The following is a 22,013-nucleotide window of genomic DNA, read 5'->3' on the forward strand; positions in this document are numbered from 1 at the left end:
GGATTACAGGCATTAGCCACCACACCCAGCAAAGGGAACACTTTCTGAATCAGGAAATGTAACTTTACATAGTTTCATAGAGTGATGCAACAATGGATTATAACTACTGTGAACTGTACATCATGGTTGCCAACATCAGTGGGCAGGAAAATAGTAACAGTGACTACATAAGGTGAATAATCTATGCTATATCCATTAAACACTAAAAGCAGTATTGTTTTCAGCCCCTATTTTTTTGGCTGTCATAGGAGTTTTGCACTTTTCATCCCAACATCCATACCCATCACAGAAAAACAGGATTTTTTGTGTCCTGGGAGGGTTTCCCACGACATGGGAATTTTAGTGCTAAAATCTGGGAAGTCAAACAAATGGGGACAGCTGGTAACTCTTCCTCACATCTCCTTCATCAGACTAGTGACCCATTCCCCTACCTACTGTGAGTGGGGCTTGTAACTCTACTGCCCCACTTCTCTGAAGAATTGCCCTAGGTCTAACAGGAGCCACCTTGCTAGAAGGGTTCCACTCCCCCGAGAGGGCAGACCTAGGCCAAAAACTGTAGCAGGGTTCAAAAGGCCAGCCCCTGCTGCAGAGGGCTACTTCTAATTATATAATTTGTAGGCCCACCATGCGAGGTGGCTCACGCCAGCACTTTGGGAGGCCGAGGCGGGCAGATCATTGAGGTCAGGAGTTCAAGACCAGCCTGGCTAACATGGTAAAACCCTGTCTCTACTAAAAATACAAAAATTAGCCACGTGCGGTGGAGCACACCTGTAGTCCTATCTACTCAGGAGGCTGAGGCAGGAGAATCACTTGAACCCAGGAGGCAGAGGTTGCAGTGAGCCGAAATCATGCCACTGCACTCCAGCCTGGGCAACAGAGTGAGACTCCATCTCAAAAAAAAAAAAAAAAGAGAGAATTTGTGCTCTAGAATTTCCCCTTAGAATTAGACTAAAGCTAGTCTTCAGCTGAGACTATTAATATCTTCTTGCTAACTTTTTCCCCTGCTCTGCGCTGTCTCCATTATTCCCATATTCCTGAGAGTACTCCCCCTAAAAATAATTAAACATGAATTCCCATCTCAGGTTCTGCTTCTAGGGAAACATCACCTAGGACAAGATCCAAACCTATTCTCTTCCATTTCCTTAACCAGTTGTCCAAAACCATTTATTGAGATTCGTGCACTGAATTCCAAGTGATCTGCAATTTTACCTCAGTCATTCATACACACACACACACACACACACACACACACACAGCTCCATATTGAGAAATGTATGCATAGAGTCATATGATACTCAGAAAATAAACAGAACCAGTGAGCAAACCGGGCACGGTGGCTCACGTCTGTAATCCCAGCACTTTGGGAGGCCAAGGCAGATGGATCTCTTGAGGCCAGGAGTTTGAGACCAGCCTGGCCAGCATGGTGAAACCCCATCTCTACTAAAAATTAAAAATTTAGCTGGGCATGGTAGTGGGTGCCTGTAATCCCAGCTACTCAGGAAGCTGAGGCATGAGAATCCCTTGAACCTGGGAGGCGGAGGTTGCAGTGAGCCAAGATCATGCCACTACACTCCAGCCTGGGCAACAGAGCAAGACTCCATCTCAAAAAAAAAAAAAAAAAAAAACCAGTAAGCAAAAACACAAGTACCAGGCCAGGCTTGGTGACTCACACCTGTAATCCCAGCACTATGGGAGGCTGAGGCAGGAGAATCACTTGAGGCCAGGAGTTCAAGATCAGCCTGGGCAACAACATGGTGAGACCCCATCTTTTACAAAAATAAAAAAATAAAAAACAACAAAAAACAACTTTTTAAATACAAACACCAAATAGCAGTTTCAACTTTAGTATGAAAAAGTGGGCCGGGCTTGGTGGCTCAAGTCTGTAATCCCAGCACTTTGGAAGGCCGAGGTAAGCGGATCACAAGGTCAAGAGATCAAGACCATCTTGGCCAACATGGTGAAACCTTGTCTCTACTAAAAATACAGAAATTAGCTGGGTGTGGTAGCGCATGGCTGTAGTCCCAGCTACTCAGGAGGCTGAGGCAGGAGAATTGCTTGAACCCACGAGTCAGAGGTTGCAGTGAGCTGAGATCGTACCACTGCACTCCAGCCTGGTGACAGAGCGAGACTCCGTCTCAAAAAAAAAAAAAAAAAAAAGACAAAGAAAAAGTGAATAAGGATTCAGTTGTATTCTTTGTCATATAAATTCTAACTTTTAAGTGGTACTTAGCTTCTAATTGCAAATATTTGCTGGAAATTTTTTAATGTACCCTAAAAATATTGATACCATGCAACCTGCAGTGTGAAAAGGTATTTAATAAATATTGCAGAATATTTATACATATTTATATAATTGATACATTATATGTAAACTTGAGCAACACATGTATCTTGAATATATACATAAATATAGATATATACATCATATAGATGTGTATATATATACACATCTATATGATATATATACACATGATATATAGTATCTATATATCAGATATGTATATGTGATATATATGATATATATAATATATATACACATATGTATGTTCTTATATATACACAAATTTAACAGAGTTTGCTTGACCAAAGAATGATTCATGAATCAGGCAGCACTCAGAACCAGGAGAGGTTCCAAGAGCTCTACCCAGCAATGTGGGCAGGCAGTATTTATAGAAAGAAAAAGAGTGACATACAGAAACAACCTGATTGGTTATAGCTCAGCATTTACCTTTTCTGGGCATGATATGATGGGGCATTTGCCTTACATGAATGTTCTAATGAGTTGGCAGCCTGTGATTGTCTGAGACTCAGCTACTTGTTAAAAGAATAGATGCTTAGCCAGGTGCAGTAGCTCATGCCTGTAATCCCAGCACTTTGGGAGGCCGAGGTGGGCAGATCACCTGAGGCCAGGAGTTTAAGACCAGCCTGACCAACATGGTGAAACCCCATCTGTACTAAAAATACAAAATTAGCCGGGTGTGGTGGTGCATCCCTGTAATCCCAGCTACTTGGGAGGCTGAGGCAGGAGAACTGCTTGAACCTGGGAGGTGGAGGTTGCAGTGAGCCGAGATCACACCATTGCACTCCAGCCTGGGCAACAAGAGTGAAACTCTGTCTCAAAAAAAAAAAAAAAAAAAAAAAAAAAAAAAAAAAACTAACCAAGAACCAAGAATATACTATTAAATTAGGTTGCAGTTTGCTATGTATGAGGCAGCTTTAGGCCAAACTTAAAGTGTAAGTTATTACACTTACTATTTCACATGTATAGGAATGCAATTGATTTACGTATAACTTATATTTAGAACCTTGATGCATGCTCTTATTAATTCTAATAATTTGTATCTAGATTTTCTTGAATTTTCTTTCTTTTTTTTTTTTTCCAGAAAGAGTCTCTGTCGCCCAGGCTGGAATGCAGTGGTGTGATCTCGGCTCACTGCAACCTCCACCTCCTGGGGTCAAGTGAATCTCGTGTCTCAGCCTCCCAAGTAGCTGGGATTTAACAGGCACACCCCACCATGCCCAGCTAATTTTTGTATTTTCAGTAGAGATAGGGTTTCACCAAGTTGGCCAAGGCTGGTCTCGAACTCCTGGCTTCCAGTGATCCGCCCACCTCGGCCTCCCAAAGTGCTGGGATTGTGCTGGCTCCCAAAGGCATGAGCCACCATGCCTGGCTTGAATTTTCTATAAACAATCATCTTCTCTATGATCAATGACATTTTTATTTCTCCATTTTTACTTGTCCTTCCTTTCTCCCTTTCTTCCTTTCTTCCTTCCTTCCTTCCCTCCCTCCCTCCTTCCTTCCTTTCTCACTCTTTCCTTTTCTTTTCTTTCTTTTTTTTTTTTTTTGAGACGGAGGTGTCCAGGCTTCAGTGCAGTGGCGCGATCCCGGCTCACTGCAAGCTCCGCCTCCCGGGTTCACACCATTCTCCTGCCTCAGACTGCAGCCGCCCGCCACAACACCAGGCTAATTTTTTTGTATTTTTAGTAGAGAAGAGGTTTCACCGTGTTAGCCAGGATGGTCTCGATCTCCTGACCTCGTGATCCGCCGGCCTCGGCCTCCCAAAGTGCTGGGATTACAGGTGTGAGCCACCGCGCCCGGCCGTCTTTTCTTTCTTATTATGTTGGACAGGACCTCGAATTGATTGTTGATGAGTAGTAATAGGAAGTAATAGGAAGCATTTATTGTCTCATTCATTATTTCATAGGGAATCATTCTAATGTTTAATCATGAAATACTTGTTTTTGGTAGCTATCCTTTAATGAATTGTCTATCAGGTGATTTTTCTCTAAATATTGAGATGAGCACAACCTTTAATATATTTATATGGTGAGTTACACTAATTGATTTTTGAAAGTTAAATTATCCTTGCATTTCTGAGGTAAACCCAAGTTGACTATGATTTACTTATTTACACAGAGCCAAATTATAATTGTTAATATTTTCTTTAGAATTTGTATGTCTACTTACATAATTTAATTCATCTATAATTTTTTATCTTATACTGTTTTCTATTTTTTGGTATCAAGGTTATACTTGCCCTAAAAAATTTGTCGGGGAGTGTTCCCTCTATTTCTGTTCTCTAGAAGATTTTATTTAAGATTGGAATACTCTGTTCTTTGAATATGTTGTAGAATTCACTAATAAAGTCAAAATCATCTTAGCCTGTTGTATTTACCTGTTTGCTTGGTAGGTAAATTTTTAACTACCAATTCAATTTATTTAACAGATATTAGAAAATTCAGGATTTCTAGTTCTTCAATCAATTTTGGTAAATTATATTTTTCTAAGAAAGTCTACATTTTGTCCAAATTTTGAATTAGCACAAAACTGTTTCTAGTTACTACTTTTAGATCTCTAGTGTGTCTTGGTTACATTCTTCTATTATTAACAATTTCTATTTGTACCTTTTCTTATATTTTCTTGATCAGTCTTACCAAAGGTTTGTCTGTTTCTTTAATCTTTACCAAAAAACAGCTATTCATTTTATTGTTCTCGCATTGGATATTGTTTCTATTTCATTATTTTCTGTTTATATTTTCTTTCTTCAAGTTTGTTCAGATTTTATTTTCTTACCTTAAGTTAGATGTCTGCCTAGCTCATTGATTTATTCCTTTATTTTTCTTAATATAACCCTTAAGCTTAGAAAGAATTTAAGCACTATTTTAGCTTTATGTCACAAGCTGTGGTAGTAATATTTTCATTATCATTCAGTTCTAAATATTTTCTATTTTGTTATGTTTTCATGACCCATGGGATATTATTTTGAAGATTATATCTAATTTCCAAACAGATTTATTTTAAGCTATTTTAAAAATTTAATTATATGTTAATTGCATAACGGATGATGGCTAGAGAACATAGACCAACTGAGAATATCTTTAAATCTGTTGAATTTAGTGATTTCTTATCTAGAGTCTTTGGCAAAATGTAAATAAATAAAAAGAAAATTGTTAAATTTGGAATATGATCAATATACATAACTGTTCAGTGTCTATTTAAGAGGACTATGTATTCTCTCATTGTTGAGTGGGGAATTCTATACATATAAATCAAATAAAAATTGTGTAACTCAATTCTATATTCTCACTAATTTTTTTTTTTAACTGGGTCATCTACAAGTTACTGAGAGAGCTGTTAAATCATTATGATAGTGGATTTGTCCCCTTTGCCTATAATTCTGCCAGGTTTTGCTAATAATCCTTTTCAACTTAACATCTATTTTGTCTGATTTTATTTTATTTTATTTTATCTTTTGGAGACAGGGCCTCAATTTGTCGCCCAGGCTGAAGTGCAGTGGTGTGATTTTGGCTCACTGCAGGCTCCACCTCCTGGGCTCAAGTGTTCCTCCTGCCTCAGCCTCCCAAGTAGGTGGTACTGAATATAAGTTCAGCTAATTGTAGAATTCTAGGCTAACAGTTAACTTCTGTCAGCCCTTTGGAAATATACTAACGTCTTCAGACTTTCATTGTTGCTATTGAAAAGTGTGTTCATTTTTTTATGGCTGTCACAAATTATCATGACTTTACTGGATTAAAAGAGCACAAATTTATTGTTTCAAAGTTCTGTAGGTCAAAAGTCAGGAATGGATCTCACTGGGCTAAAATCAAGGTGTTGGTCAGCTGGCTTTATTCCTTTCTGAGGGCTCTTGAGTTTGTTTCCTTGCTCATGCAGATGTTGGAAGAATTCAGTTCCATGCAGTTAAAGGACTGAGGTATGTTTCCTCACTGGTTGTCAACTGGGAGCTACCCTTTACTCTTAGAAGCTCCTTTCTGATCCTTGCACATAGCCTCCTACATCTCAGGATCAAATTCTTCCCATGCTGCCATCTCTTTGACCCAGCTAGTAAGCATTCTCTACTTTTAAATACTTTAGTGATTAGATTGGGCCCACCTGGATAATCCTGGCTACTCTTCCCATCTGAAGGGTAACCTTAACTACTTCTGCAGAGTCCCTTTTGCCATGTAAGGTAACATATTCATAAATTTAGGGGATTAAGGTGTAAACATCTTTGCAGGGTGTGGGGAGGACATTATTCTGCCAAACAAAGAAATGGGCTGTCAGTCTAATTGTCTTTCCTTTGTAGATGATTTGGCTGTTCTCTCTAGCTGCTTTTAAGATCTGGCTGTTTCTTGGAATGTATTTCTTATTTATCCTTGTGAACACTGACTCTCCTCCATTCTCTTTTAAAATTCCTACTAAGCACAAACTAGATCTTTCTTCACTCTTTCTTTCTTAACAGGGTCTTGCTCTGTCACCTAGGCTGGAGTGCAGTTGCTCTATCATGACTCACTGCAGCCTCAAATGCTTGGACTTGAGCAATCCTTCAGGTAATTTGTGTGTGTGTGTGTGTGTGTGTGTGTGTGTGTGTAGATGGAGGTCTCACTATGTTGCCTAGGCTGGTCTCAAACTCCTGGCCTCAAGTGATCCTCTCACTTTGGCCTCCCAAAGTGTTGGGATTATAGGAGTGAGCCACTACGCCTTGCCAGCTAGATCTTTCAAATCTGTCCTCTCACTCTCAGCTCAGCTCTGCACCACAGGCCTCAAGCATGTGTGGATGCTTCAGCACCCATGTCCAAGCCTCATACCTACAGATGGTCATCTATTGGCTATTCTTGATGCAGACTTTGGCACAGTCTACCCTCAGGAGGAGGGATGCAAGAAAGAGACCCGATCAAGCCCTGGAAGTAGACTCAGAGCTGTTAGGGCAGGAAATTTTGGGGCTCTGCATTCCTAGTGGGTGATTTAGGAATGAAGAGTGTGGGGTCCAGATGAATCCAATCTTTTGGCCCTGTGGACTCTTCACCTTGTGAGCATGGGCACAACTGGAGGAAGGCTAGAATGAGACCCTCTTAAGTAAGGAGCCTAAGGCAGGGGGCCTCTCAATCCAGGGGTACAAGGCAGATCCCCTCTTACTCAGATCCAAGGGCAGTGCCATCTGAGACAACAAGCATACTTCTTTCAAGAGGGAGAATGCTAGTAAGGTAAGGCAAGGAAGAGGAGGAAGTGTTCTGTGCAAGAGGTTGAGGATGTGAGGTCAGGAAAGTTTGGAAGTACAGAGAAATATGGATTTAAAAGTAGGCAAGAGATGCATGGTGAAATTAGCTGGCCTCTACATTGCAAGTAGAACTGTGTAGTCAACTTTGGGCATAGTTACAGCACATTCAGCCTTTATAAAGGCTATTCTTTCTACCTAAACAACTCTTCTGACTGCTCCTGATTTGCTACATCCCTTATGTTCTCAGCTTGAATTTCACTTGCTTTAGGAGGCCTTGCTCCAAGCCCCTGATTAATCTATCCCTCTCTGTCTTCAATTTTTCCATAAACTCTGTAGTTCTCTTTTTGTTATATCTAATCACACTTGTTAAGTTGTCCATGCCTTTTTGATTATTCAGGCTAAAAGGTTTATGAAGACATTTGTCTTGTCCGGCATCATATCCTGGGACCCACAAAGTGACTGAAATATATCTGGTGGTCAATATATATTTGGTGAGTTGATAATATGTCCTCATGGTGTTTGAGTGGCATTGCTTGATGTAGCTGAATCCAAATAGAATATCAGCTTTTTTATGTCCTTCCACTTCAAATTGTTTCATTTTACACATAATTTTTCAGAGCCAGTTAATCAGACAAAGATGATTTATTTTCATACCTAAAGCACTTTATAATATTCTCTGGAAAATCTAAAATCATTCTGTTATCCTAATATTTTTATACTATCATCATTTTAGAAAATAAAAGGCCTGGGTTATATACTAGAAAAATTTCTTCATTATATGCAAAATATTTATCTCCTCTAGTAAAGGAGATTAAAGAACAACTGCAAGAGGAAGGAAGGTCCTGAAAGTGTTTCATTTGGTATCTACCTACCCCAACCCCAAGACATAAAGACAGATAAAGGCACTAAGATGCTAGTATGTGGCTAGTCCTTTCAATAACCCAGTCAGTCCATACAGATAACCCATGGGATATATTCAAGCCACTCTTTGAGCCATCGATGGTCATTATTTGGTTAGTTCACCCAAGGTAAGGCCATACCAGCTGTTAAAATGATGTAGAGATTAATCAACGGGGCTGCCACTTGTGAATCCCCTCCAAGGATGCTGTGCAAAGGGTCTCATTGGTCCTGATGAGTAATCTTGTGACTGTACATATTCCTGGGTGCATGTCCACAAATACTGAGGTACAGCCTGCGTGCCACTAAAAATAACAAAGGTTTCAGGGCTGGAGACATTGTCAACCACACTGTCATGACCATCTATAGCTCCAGGACTCAGTGGTGGGGGAACAATATTTAATGGATGTCCCTGGCAGAAGAAGCCTGTGAGTACTTCAGCCTCAAACACATAGATCAGCTTATCTGCAGCAGAGATTTTCTTGGCCTTCTCTGCCAGGTTTTTGAGGTTCTTGGTGAAGTATATGCCAGCTCCGTATTTTGGATCTGATAAAGGAAAAAATAAAATAAAAAGATTATTATAATCTGGTAAATGATATTGCCGATTTGGGTACTAATATCTATTCTTTCTTTAGTCTTCCAAATAATCACTTCCTCCTGATTCTGAGTTCCTGTGTCGATAGCAAAGACACTCAAAATTGTTCCTTGAAACAAATTATCACTGACACCATCAACATCATAATAACTTACATTCAAATATACCATTAGGGCTGGGCACAGTGGCTCACACCTGTAATCCCTGCACTTTGGGAGGCTGAGGCGGGTGGAACACCTGAGGTCAGAAGCCTGGCCAACATGATGATACCCCGTCTCTACTAAAAATACAAAAATTTAGCCAGGTGTGGTGGCAGGCACCTGCAATCCCAGCTACTCAGGAGGCTGAGGCAGGAGAATCACTTGAACCCAGGAGTCGGAGGTTGTAGTGAGCCAAGATCGCACCACTGCACTCCAACCTGGGCAGTAAGAGCGAAACTCTTAAAAAAAAAAAAAAAAAAAGAACCATTAGTGTTCATAGAGAAGTTAATGGTTTTCAAAGTATTGCACATTGATTAGATTAAATTATCTGTGATTTGGGTAGTAACTCCACGTAAAAGACAAAGATCTGAGATTCAAAGAACTTAGATTCAAGTCAGTATTATCAACTAAGTAGCTGACAGAGCATAACAAAAGGAAGGTTCTGTTTCCCTTAGAACATTGTCTGACTTCGGCCGGGCGCGGTGGCTCACGCCTGTAATCCCAGCACTTTGGGAGGCCGAGGCGGGCTGATCACGAGGTCAGGAGGTGGACACCATCCTGGCTAACACGGTGAAACCCCGTCTCTACTAAAAAAAATACAAAAAAATTAGCCGGGCGCAGTTGGGGGCGCCTGTAGTCCCAGCTACTCCGGGGGCTGAGGCAGGAGAATGGCATGAACCCGGGAGGCGGAGCTTGCAGTGAGCCGAGGTTGCGCCACTGCACTCCAGCCTGGGCGACACAGCGAGACTCCGTCCCAAAAAAAAAAAAAAAAAAAGAACATTGTCTGACTTCTACATGCTACAAATAGGGATATTTCCAGAACTCTCAAGAAGATGGTTTGAAAATAGCAATAAGAGAAGACAGAGTGCCTCCTAACCTCATGAACAGCATTACAAGAAAAATATGTCATCTGGGCCCGGTGGTACACACCTGTAATCCCAGCACTTTGGGAGGCCAAAGTGGGTGGATCGCTTAAGCCCAGTATGGGCAACATGGCAAAACCCTATCCCCACAAAGAATACAAAAATTAACCAGGCATGGTGGTGCACACCTGTAATCATACCTACTCAGGAGGCTGAGGTGGGAGGACTGATTGAACTCAGGAGGTTGAGGTTGCAGTGAGCTGTGATCGTGCCACTGCACTCCAACCTGGGTGACAAAGCAAGGCTCTGTCTCAAAAAAAAAAAAAAAGGAAAGAAAAAGAAAAATATGTCAAGGGGAATGTGGAGTATATAAAATGACAGTGTGCATACTTCATTGTTTAGGAAAAGCACTCCTGGATTTGGAAGGACAGAGGCATTCTAGTCACCAGGAGGGTATTGTGTACTCTCCATGGGTTGGCACAATACCTCATGAAGAATCTCCACGTGCATGTTATCTAGGTCCATGCTCACCGGGCAACTTTCCACCCATCAGGCACTCTGGGGACTGTGATACTAAGGAAGATATGCCCTATTCCCACCACTAGAAATAAGTACTCTCCATTCTGACACATTGCCTGTGATCTGTATTATCTTCTTTGGGGTATTAAAAACACTCAGGAGGCTGAGGGCCAAATTCTGGATCTCGAAGTAATCCCTGTTCAATGCCCTTTCTGACCTCACTTAGAGGGAAAAAAATTATACCTTCTTTGATGCCATATTATCCTTCCTTCCTTTCCTTTTTTCATTTCTTCCCTCTCTTTCTTTATGTGGGATGTAACCAAACACTTTTAGGCTCAAGAGCAGCACTAAACAACAGAAACGTACTACGAGTCACACATGTTGTTTAAAACTTCCAGGCTGAGTGGCTCATGTCTGTAATCCCAGCACTTTGGGAGGCCAAGGCAGGAGGATTGGTGGAGGTCAGGAGTTTGAGACTAGCCTGGGCAACACAGTGAGACCCAATCTCTACCAAAAATAAAAAAATTAGTCAGGTATTGTGCCACTCACCTGGATTCCCAGCTACTCTAGTAGCCACATTTTAAAACATTTTTTTAAAAAAGGTGAAATTAACATTTTTATTTAAGCCATTCAAGATGTTATTTTAACATGTAATCTATATTTTGAAAAGTATTAGATATTTTACATTCTTTTGTAGTAGGTCTTTGAAATCCGGTGTGTATTTTATACTTACAGCATCTTTCAATTTAGACCGGCCACACTTCAAGTGCTCAATAGCCGCATGTAGCTAGCGGCTACAATATTGAACAGTGCAGCTCTGGAAATTTAAAAGTGAGTAAGATATGATCCCTATTCTCAACATTTCACAAAGGGAAGTCTCATCATGTAAACAGATAAAATATAGTACAATTTATGTGGCAAGATAATATTTTGAGATAAAAATCAAAGATTTTCTTTCCCAGGAGTTTCTTCTTGCTCTTTGTTCTTCCACCTATTGAGTCCTTGCTACTTCTTATTAAGGGCAAAAAGGATAAAGATGAGAACAAAGTCTATATATAAATATATGTATAGTTTTTTGAGAACTGCCTGCTGGGTGCAGTGTTTCACATCTGTAATCCCAGCACTTCGGGAGGCCGAGGCGGGTGGATCACAAGGTCAGGAGTTCGAGACCAGCCTGGCCAACATGGTGAAACCCCGTATAACTGTATGTATATAATTGTATGTATCTATATGTTTGTGTTTATAAGTACATATATATATGTAATTATTTTTAATTCACAGAAGAGAGTATGGTCTTGAAATTCTGGCTTTCAGAGTTAGCTTTTCTGAGAGGAAAAGGGCTTTTTGAACCAAAAGCTAAAAACCAGAAAGATTCAGAGCATGGGTTGTTTTTTTTTATTATTTTATTTTGTTTACCATAAATGACAGAGCAGAGAGTAATACAAAATATTCTAAGAACATTTTTCTCATTTCAAGACAAATGAAAGTTCTTTCTTCCAGCTGGTGGGAAGAGAAGTATCAGAAGTGATGTGACTAGAGCTCTTGGGGGAGCTTGGGAAAGGGCTCTCTTCACTACCCCCACTCCCTTGAGAGCCCTGGGAGTCAAGAGGGGGCAGAACAATGGAAATCTTGGAATAAGAACAATTGGAGGGACTCACAGAGCAGACAGGACCCTGGCCTGACTCTGGTGGGTGCAGTCCCTCATCCAGCTTCATCACCTGAGTGGAGAGTGGCAATGGCTGGAGAAGTCTCTGGAGCAGGTGAGGACCACTACCCAAGACCCTGCATTCAGCTTGGAGGATGAACATGCTCAAAAATTTCCTGTGTGGCAGGAGGAACACAGACATGGCCTGGAAAGGAATTTCTTCAGCATGGAAAAGACATAGAGTGGCCTGTGCAGACACTACCTGAGTGTGAAAGGCACAGGAGACTGCTAATGACCGCTCAGGTGGTTTATCAAGCAGAGGACAATGGGAGCCATAAGCCAGACAACCCTCCCCACAATGCCTCTCCCAGCATAGACAAAAGAGGAGAAAAGGGGCAAACATTGCAGGAACTGAGTTTCAATCTTGAAGGGACTATGAAAACTCTGAAAATGACTGAGTTCACCTTGAACTGTCAAGATTCAAATTTTCCACATCTGTGGTCATGGGGAACATGAGAGTTGGGTAAAGTTCCATTATAGAGCCATAAAGGAAATGAGTTCTATGCCTGAGTTTTGTAGGACTACAGATTTTAGTACTTATTAAAGTTATAGATGTCATAACAAAGGAATGGAGGTATGCAGGAGCACAGAGGAGGAAGATACTTACTAGGCCTGTAGGCCTGCAGGAAAGATGCCAACCAGGAGATGCCATTTGTACTATGTCTTAAAGAATAGGGGTTTGTAGCACTGAAAAGGGCAAGGAGGGAAGTCATTCCACAGACAACGGGATAGAGGCATGAAAGTAAACAGCATGTTTAGGGAACTCTAAAAAGTTAATGGCTGCAGTCTTGAGGAACATAGTGGGTGATGACTGCTGAAATAATGTGGGAGCTAGGGTCTTATATTCTCTGCTAAGGAGTTTGGGCTTTTATCCTGTAGGCAACTGGGAATACAGATATTAAGCAAGAATGTAATTTTTAGCGTGATAATTCTGGTGGTAAAGGATAGATTAGGTAGGGGTGTGTTTTGTGGCAAGGAGAGGACCAAGTAATAGTCTAGGTCTGAAGGAAGATTAACTAAGGCAGTAGGAATAGAGAGGTGAAACTGGGCTGAGATCTTCATGAGAATGAATCACTAGGACTGGGTGAATGCCTGGGTATAAGGGTGAGGGAAAAGGAGGAATGGAGGATGATAATGTTTCAGGCTTAGGAAACCTGGTAGGTAGATGGTGATGATATTAACCAGGTTAGGGAGAATCAGCAAACAAAGGGCATATTTCTTAGGGAAAATCATGACCAAGAAAAGGGATCAATTTGAGGTACCTATGGGACATCTGGGTAAAGATGTCAAAAAGAGAGTGAGACATATGAACCTGCAGGTCAGGAGAGAGGTAGGGAGTTAAGAGTTAGAAATTCCTAAGTCATCATCATTGAGGTAGGAGTTGAGGCCATGGGAACAGGTACCATCACCAAGGGGGACATTGTAGAGGAAAAAAGAGAGAAGATAAAGAATGGGCAACAGGTGAACTCGTGAGATTATAAATTGTAAGGGCAAGAACTCTATGGTTTTTTATTTACGCTCTATTTCTAGTACCCCTAGCACAGGGCCTGATTCATAGAATGTGCTTAATAAATACCTGTGGAACAAATGAATCAACCCAATAAGAAACTGCATGTGTAGATGCCTTCTTGCTGCACTCAACCAAGTCCTACAAGCAAGAGATTTATTCAGAACTGGCTGGAATGCAAACATAAACAGAAAAAAGAAAATAAAGGTTTGTTAACAGAAGTTCTGTCTCCTTTGCCTGTGGGTGGCCATCTAAATCGACTGAGAGTCCTATAATTTGGAATATTGCACGGCTGAAAAAGCTAAGAGCTTTTGTACTCCAAATAACAACAGCTTCAGTGGTAGCAAGATTGGTATCTCCTGGGCTTGTCTGGCACCTTCTGTTAAGAGTTCTCACTAGCCTACAGAGATGAGTCAATTGGTGCAGGTCACATTATGAGTCATGTCTGAATTGCCTCAAGGCAGTGGCTGTTAAGCTAAGGGATAGGGAGAAGGGCAGAGCACACAGACAGCAGGTAAGAGATCAAAATCTTGAGTTGAAAGACTATATGGAGACAAGATCTGTGGTTAGGTTATAAAGACATAAACTTAACCAGAAGAAATTAGGCCTCGTGCCCACTGAATTTTTAAAGGAACTGTATTGCTGAAGAAACCACAAGCCTGGTTGCAACAGCCTGAGCACATTCTAGCCTGTGAGAAAATCCATGGCTCCCTGATAGGCAATGAACCTGGAAATAGCCAAGGGCCACAATATATAAGGAAGATTTTCCCAGAGTGCAAAATAAAAGTTTTACAACATGGAATAGGGAGTCCTCTCTATACCTGTTCGGCAGCATGTAGATAAGTGGTGTGAGCCAGTGGCTGTTGTGTGTTTTGCTTCTCCCCTTTCAACATGAGAGTTTTCATTGCAGTTTTCCCGCTCCTTTTTATATCACTATATAATGAGTATGTTGGGGGCAGTATCTTGCCTTTAAGCTTTAAGAGAGAACTGCCTGCTGGGCATGGTGGCTCATACCTGTAAGCCCAACACTTTGGGAGGCTGAGGTGGACGGATCACGAGTAGCTGGAGATCAGCCTGGCCAACATGATGAAACCTCGTCTCTACTAAAAAAAATACAAAAATTAACTGCACGTGGTGGCACATGCCTGTAATCCCAGCTACCTGGGAGGCTGAGGCAGGAGAACTGTTTGAATCTCGGAGGCGGAGGTTGCAGTGAGCCAAGATGGTGCCACTGCACTCCAGCCTGAGTGACAGAGCAAGACTCCGTCTCAGAAAAATAAATAAATAAATAAAGAGCGAACTGCCTGAACTTGAGCTGATGATGAGTCTGGCTAAGACCTTGGGACCATATTCCTTGGGAGGATAGTGGGTGTCTTAGATGTTTTAGTAAGAAAGATGTGTATAGATGTTGGGTAGGCAAGTAGCAGAGTCTGTCACAGGACTGAAAAGAGAATACTCACTAGATTTGGAAAATAAGAGCACAGCGATGATCTTAATGAAAGTAATTTAAGTAGAAGTAGTGGGTGGGGATTGCAGAGAAGCCAGTTTTAGGAGCAAATGGAAATTATAGATTTTTTAAGACTTTGCTAATGAAGGGACTATACTGATCATCACTTTCCTGATTGCCCCAAAAGGCTTCTTGGTGGGGATTCATTTCTCTATTTTTATCCCCAGTAATTGTCTATGTTCAACATTTACCCCAAGTTTTGCCTATGTTCTCTCCAGAACAAAGAAAAGATGATTTCTAGAGCCTTTGCATCCTAGAAACCAAGTCTATTGGAATTGACTCCTCAGCAAGGATCATGCTACATATGTTGAAAGATAAAGATCAAGAGCCACATATTTAATAGACCAAGCAAAATCAAGCCACCCCGCTAAGTACCTCTCCATAATTTTTACTAAATTTCTTTTCCTCTTTTGGAGAGAACTAAAGCCAGAAATCTTCATTAGTGACTGAGGAGTAGAGGGGGCAATATAGGAATTATATATGCAATGTTTTTGTACATCTGAAAAGAGACATGGGAGTTACACATAGAACTCCTATGGATGAAGAGGATCTTAAGATGTTATGCACTTCACCTGCCAAATGATACCTAATTCATTCACTAGCTGGCTATAGGAAACAAAGGGATGAAAGAGAAAAGACCAACTTTCTTAAATTTAGGAAAATGCCCTTTTAATTAAGGGATGAGGATGGTTCAGTGCTGTTGGTAATAATTTTGTTGAGATAAGTAAGGCAAAAAAAAAAAAAAAAAAAAAGCCTCAACGTGTTCTCTGCGGATAGGACACAGAAACACATAAAGGAGAAAAACAGTGAACCGTAGTTCTTACTGCTCACACTTTTCATCAATGTAAAATGCATCAGCAACAAAAGATACGAAGGAAAAGTAAAAAATACCACTCTTTCCAAAATACTTTGTGACCTGGGTCATCATTTGTGACCTCTAAATCACAGTCACAAATGATCCCTTCCCCACAACAACAAACGCTATCAGTGGAAGAATCTACTGATGTCAGCTCACCAAATTCCACAGAGTAGCCCCAATGATGAGGCATTGACACCTACCGCAAGGTGCTGAGTACATTCTTTGAAAGCCAACTCTGCATACCACATTGCAGAACTGGTATGGGACTTGCTGAAACAGCCTATGGCTCACAGGTTGCCTGTGCAGTTTTTCTTCCATCATTTTCTTCTTTCTTTGAAAGGCAGCCATAAGGACCTCATTGTCTATCTTCTCCACCTAGAACCATAGAAAAGAAAGACTGAAAAAGAGGCTAGAGAACCGCTCTTTAAATTGCCTGTTATACTGCTTCAAAAATAAAGGAGCTTATGTGCATAATACTACTTTGCATGCAATTCGCTTTTCATAGAAAGTTGCAAAAGAGTCTCTCCTCCCTCTAATCCTCTCCTATTTTGATTCGTTCTTCAAAATTCCCTGCCCCTTCTCTAATAAATTCCTTTAACAAAAATTCACTGACCTAGACATAGTCTCTGCCCTCTTAAGCTCATAGTTTAGTGAGATAGAAAAATAGGTAAACAATTATAACACAGGGTGATAAATGCTATTCCACTTCTTTTATTTTGCTCAAAGACGGGCTTCCTGGATCTGGAATCCTTGCTTCTGTGTGTCCTGATGTCATTCCTACCTCCCGATTCCAACTATATCCCTCGTGCCTGCCCTGCCCTGCTCTCTTTTCAGTCTTACTGACCTAGGATTCCAAGTCCATGAGCAGCCAGCTTAGAATCATCAGCAGGTGAGCTTTTCCTTTGGCTACAGAAACAAGTTAATTAACAACAAAATGAGCCAAATCCTCCCCTTTGTTAGGTATACCTTTAGAACCTGCAAACCACATTTTTCAAACTGTTTCTTTTGATCTAGAAGCTCTTGAGTTGGAGGCACAGGACATTTCAGAAATATGATATTTTCTTTCATTTCATCTTGGGTTTTTTGTTGCTGAATAGTCCACTGTCCTAAAAATGAGTAACACAAAAACTTTACTTCAATGCTCTGAGAGAGGAGAAAAGAAATTTAATGAAACAAATTCTAGAAATTTAGAGGAAAGGATTAGCCAGTTTAAATTGTGTGCCTCATGTGTTTAGGACATGCGAGGAGAGCTATAATACTACGAGCGGTCAGGATAAAATAAAGGGGTAATAAATTTGTCTTTGGATGATTTGAATCATGAGGCTAAGGGGATGTGAGTAAAAGGAGCATAATATATACTTGCTTCTCCACAATCAATGCTGTAATGATGAGAAATAATTGTGTTGCTCATAGGAAATGTTTTTATTTCTAGCCCCAATGCCTATCAGCAAAAACAGACAGGCATTAGAAAATATTAAGTAAGGAATGATGGGAAATGACATGACATTTGTAAAACACTTCAAAATTTTCGGTTTCCTTCCTTATTTGATCATTATAGCACCACCACGTAATAATTAACACAATTTTACAAATAAAGAAATTGAAGTTCAAATAAGTAACTTGCCCCATATCACACACCTAGTAAGTAAAGAACTAAGATTACAAACCTGGCTTTCACCAATGCTTTTTGTAAGTGACAAGGCAAAATACTTGGAACATGTATCACTCATATACCACCCAATGAAGAAGAGCAAAATTTGGAGATTAAGAGTCTATGATGTCTTGTTTTTCCTCCCTTCCTCCTTTCTCCTCCTCCCATTTCCCTCCCTCCCTCTCCTTCCTTCCTTCCTTCCTTCTTTCCTTCCTTCCTTCCTCCTTCCTTCCTTTTTTTCCTCCCATCCTTGTTTTCAACCTGTTTTTGTCCAAGGGAGCTCCTTACTGGACTAAATATACAGGTGGACAAATGAAAACCAAAAAAGACTTGTTTTCTCTTGGTTTACTTTTAGTTTGACTTAAGACCAAGTATACTAAAATGACCTAATCCCTGGTTCATTATCTAATTGAATGGGCTCAATTTAACCACAAAAAGCAGGTGACGAATTGAGGGGAACTCACTAGAGAGCCAAGTTGTAAATCTGAGAAAGTAGGAGGGACAAAACTCCATTAGCAGAGGAGTTGCAAAGCCCAGAAACTACAACAGAAGACTGTAAATTAACTTTGGGGAGCAATAGCTCATATTTATAAGGTGTAATATTAGAGTTCAGTTTACTTGAGTTCAACAAACATTTGCCAAGCTCCTCCTACATGTCAGGCACTGGGCTGGGCATTGGGGACCCAAAGATCACAAACTTCTGCTGTTGGAAATGCCTACCAGGAAGGATTAAGAGTGGCATAAAAGAGAGGCCATGCCTAACTTTGATTTAAAAAATAAAATTATTGTTCTGATGGATATTTGATATTCCTTATAATGATAACTCATCTCAAAATTATCCATTTTGTTAATTAAGATCTTAATCTGATTAAGACAGGGCAGGTTTGCCTGAACCTCTAAGGCTTCTATGGAATAATATGCTTAGTCCTCAACTACCAAAAGTGCCATCGTGCGGCAGAGCAAGAGACTTATATGACTCAAAATTGTCAATAGCTGGGAGCATTGGCCCACCTTATGATTTCAGTTAATTTAAAGCAATGCCACACACACACACACACACACACACACACACACACATACACACACACTAACAAAATAATGCCACAAGTTTTATAGGAGATCCATGTTTCTTTGTATCCTGTTCCCCTAAGCTGGCACTGGTGTCAGTTTCAATACCTACATTCACTGTTTCAAAAACTAAGCGAAAATCATAATCTTGGTTCTTATGCTTGTGTATTCTTTTTATCCATGTTTTTTTTTTTGCCACTGTGTTTTCTGTGGGATGCAAATACAACATTTATGGCGAACTCTCACTCACTCTAATCATTTATTCCTGCATTATTTTTACAAACACATGGTGAAAATAAGGTGTCCTTTGAAATTTTGCCTCTGAATTTTTGTACCTCTTACTAAATCCATTCTCCACATTATAACCAATGATCTTTCTAAAAACACAAGTCTGATGTTAACTTTGCTTAAAATTCTTTAAGGTTCCCTATTTGTTTCAAGAAACTCTCTGTACTCTTTCACGTGATTTATAAGGTCTTGCATAATCCAGGCCTTGCGACAATCTTATTTCTTGACGTTTTCTTTCTTTGCCTAACTTCTACCTATTACCCAGTTCTCCATTTATGACACCTGTGATAAGCCCTTCCCTGACTTCCCAAGTCTGGGTTAGGTGCCTCTCCGCAGTGCTCCCAGAGCACTTTCGCTCTCCTCTATCATCACTAATCTGTGTGCTCGTCAAGGTCCCCCATTAGACTTTGAGCAGGAACAATGTCTATCTTGTTTATTGCTGTAGTCCTTGCACCTAGCACAATGCTTGGCACGTCATGGGTGCAATATGCATTAGTTGAATGATATCTATATCTATCTCTATCTCTATCTCCCAAGATGGCATTTCTTTTCTCTCTTTCTTTCTTTCTTTCTTTCTTTTTTTTTTGAGACAGAGTTTCGCTTTTGTTGCCCAGGCTGGAGTGCAATGGCTCGATCTTGGTTCACTGCAACCTCCGCCTCCTGGGTTCAAGTGATTCTCCTGCCTCAGCCTCCTGAGTAGCTGGGATTACAAGCATGGGCCACCATGCCTGGCTAATTTTTTTTGTATTTTTAGTAGAGACAGAGTTTCTCCATGTTGGTCAGATTGGTCTTGAACTCCCAACCTCAGGTGATGCGCCCACCTCGGCCTCCCAAAGTGCCGGGATTACAGGCGTGAGCCACCGTGCCCAGCCCCGAGATGGCATTTCAATAGTATAATTTCCCAGTTAGCTCTAGGGCTCTGTTAAAAGGAACTCTCCAGATCCAAATTCCCACATGTATCCTGATGAGTTTAGTCCCGCTGAATGGGAGATACTTGAGTGTACCTCACATTACCAATGTATAACTTCATTGGCGAGAGGGCTCAAGGTAAGTAATTTTAGCGTTCCTAATGCTGTCAGTGACAAATAAATACAATAAAACTTGATAAAAGAAATAAGTTAATCAGATGGAATGTGTCTACACTTGAGTGCTGCATCTGAAGAATTAGAAATGTATACTTTTCCCCATGGCTTGGGCTTGAGTTTTACCACTGCCAAAATTCCATGTAATTGCCTCTTAGACAATCAAGGTTATTACAAGTAAATAAAATTGTGTTTGAGTATGTGTTCACAAATAACCCTGATTGTTAAAAGAGAGCAAAAAAATAGCTCACGAAGGCTTATGATCTAACAAAGAACCAGAATGTTTGATCCCTCCTCTCTCCTTCTGTCTCTTACCCACATCCATACATACACGCTCACACCCAAAAGAAGAAACAATGGGGAGAATTTACTTTCTAATTTGATAGAAAGTTACTCACCTAACAAGCGCCAAAGGCCTCGCTCCTTTTTCCTTGCCATTTCCTCCTGTACTTTACAAAGCATATCTTCAATGTTCATAACCACCTCAATGAGGTCAGCCTGGGCTCCTTCAATCTCTAACTTTGTCCTTCCTGGGCTGATAATTTCTGTGATGGAGACACTTGAAGTTTTCTGAAGCTGAGACAAAATGTCATGTTCCTTTCTCCCAAGGTACAGAATATGATTATTCTCAATGATGTGGTGGTTCTGGAGACTCAGGATTCTTTGGATCCATGCGTGGGCCTCATACATCTCTTCCACGTTGAATCCCATCAGATTGATGGCAGGAGATCTAGCTTCAAGCCCATTTTCTCTTTTCTCCTCTCTGGTTGACTGGGGGACTGAAATGACTATAATAAGCAACCATGGAAGACTAGCAGTTTGTTTTCTTTTTTTTTTTTTTGAGATGGAATCTCGCTCTGTCTCACAGGCTGGAGTGCAGTGCTGCGATCTCAGCCCACTGCAAGCTCCGCCTCCCGGGTTCACGCCATTCTCCTGCCTCAGCCTCCCGAGTAGCTGGGACTACAGGCGCCCGCCACCACGCCCGGCTAATTTTTTGTATTTTTAGTCGAGACGGGGTTTCACCGTGTTAGCCAGGATGGTCTCAATCTCCTGACCTCGTGATCTGCCTGCCTCGGCCTCCCACAGTGCCAGGATCACAGGCGTGAGCCAACGTGCCCGGCCGACTAGTGGGTTTTAAAACAGTGCAGAACAAAACACCATGGCCAGTGTTTTACCCCTATGATATTGTCACCACTGTCAGCAGTAGCAGCTTCAATTAAGTACCTATCTCTGAAAGCTGCATTGGGTATGAAGGAAATCAACCTGTATCGTTTACAGCCTCCTTGGGAACACAGAGTTTAGCTTGTAATGGATTAGCTTTATCGTCTCTTGCCTCTGCTATGTTGCATTTGGCAGTTCACAGATGAGTTCACCTTGTGATCTCTCCCTGGATGTTAACTAAGTATTATTTCCTGCTGAATAGGATTTTCCTTAACCTCTTGCTACTAGTTTTAAAATCAAACATCTCTGAAAGACACAGAGCTTGAAGAGTCAAAATTATTTTTTAAAAAACAAACATGAATCTCTGATTTTAAGAATAATACATGTTTATTATTTAAAAATTGGGAAATTATCGACATATAATGGAAAGAAGAAATACCTGTAATTCCACTACTCAGGATTCCTCACAACCTTATGAGAAAGATACTAGTAGTTGTCCCATCTCACCAACAAGGAAACTGATTCACAGAGTCATTAAGTAACTTGCCCATGGCTATAGGACTAGTTAGTGGTGGCCATGAAGCTAGTAGGTATGGGCATCTGACTCCAGTGCTC

General features: G+C 40.8%; 2 protein-coding genes across 8 annotated transcripts in view; one reads left to right on the forward strand and one right to left on the reverse strand.

The window, feature by feature from the left end:
- Positions 1 to 22,013, forward strand: part of DTX3L (deltex E3 ubiquitin ligase 3L) — a 60,086-nt gene that overhangs the window by 4,808 nt on the left and 33,265 nt on the right. The window contains exons 2-5 of one of the 2 annotated variants that reach the window (XM_055110348.2): positions 6,741 to 6,828; positions 7,894 to 7,987; positions 11,306 to 11,401; positions 16,875 to 17,037. The gene's annotated coding sequence lies outside the window, so the exon portion shown is untranslated. The remainder of the gene's footprint in view (positions 1 to 6,740; positions 6,829 to 7,893; positions 7,988 to 11,305; positions 11,402 to 16,874; positions 17,038 to 22,013) is intronic. The other variant, XM_055110347.2, reaches the window with a different exon arrangement.
- The window catches only part of PARP9 (poly(ADP-ribose) polymerase family member 9), a 37,100-nt gene continuing 23,206 nt past the window's right edge, over positions 8,120 to 22,013 (reverse strand). For 4 of the 6 annotated variants that reach the window (XM_003825198.7, XM_003825196.8, XM_003825195.6 and 1 more), the window contains exons 8-11: positions 20,636 to 21,016; positions 17,115 to 17,254; positions 16,349 to 16,523; positions 8,120 to 8,939 (exon numbers count right to left, since the gene is read on the reverse strand). In XM_003825198.7, coding sequence (XP_003825246.2) covers positions 8,560 to 8,939; positions 16,349 to 16,523; positions 17,115 to 17,254; positions 20,636 to 21,016 — 1,076 coding nt within the window. In that variant the 3' untranslated portion in view covers positions 8,120 to 8,559. Of the gene's footprint in view, positions 8,940 to 14,796; positions 16,524 to 17,114; positions 17,255 to 20,635; positions 21,017 to 22,013 lie in introns of all 6 variants that reach the window. The other 2 variants (XR_008624854.3, XR_008624853.2) reach the window with 1 other exon arrangement.

Source organism: Pan paniscus, chromosome 2 (genome assembly GCF_029289425.2).
Source record: "Pan paniscus chromosome 2, NHGRI_mPanPan1-v2.0_pri, whole genome shotgun sequence".
NCBI classification, from domain to species: Eukaryota; Metazoa; Chordata; class Mammalia; order Primates; family Hominidae; genus Pan; species Pan paniscus.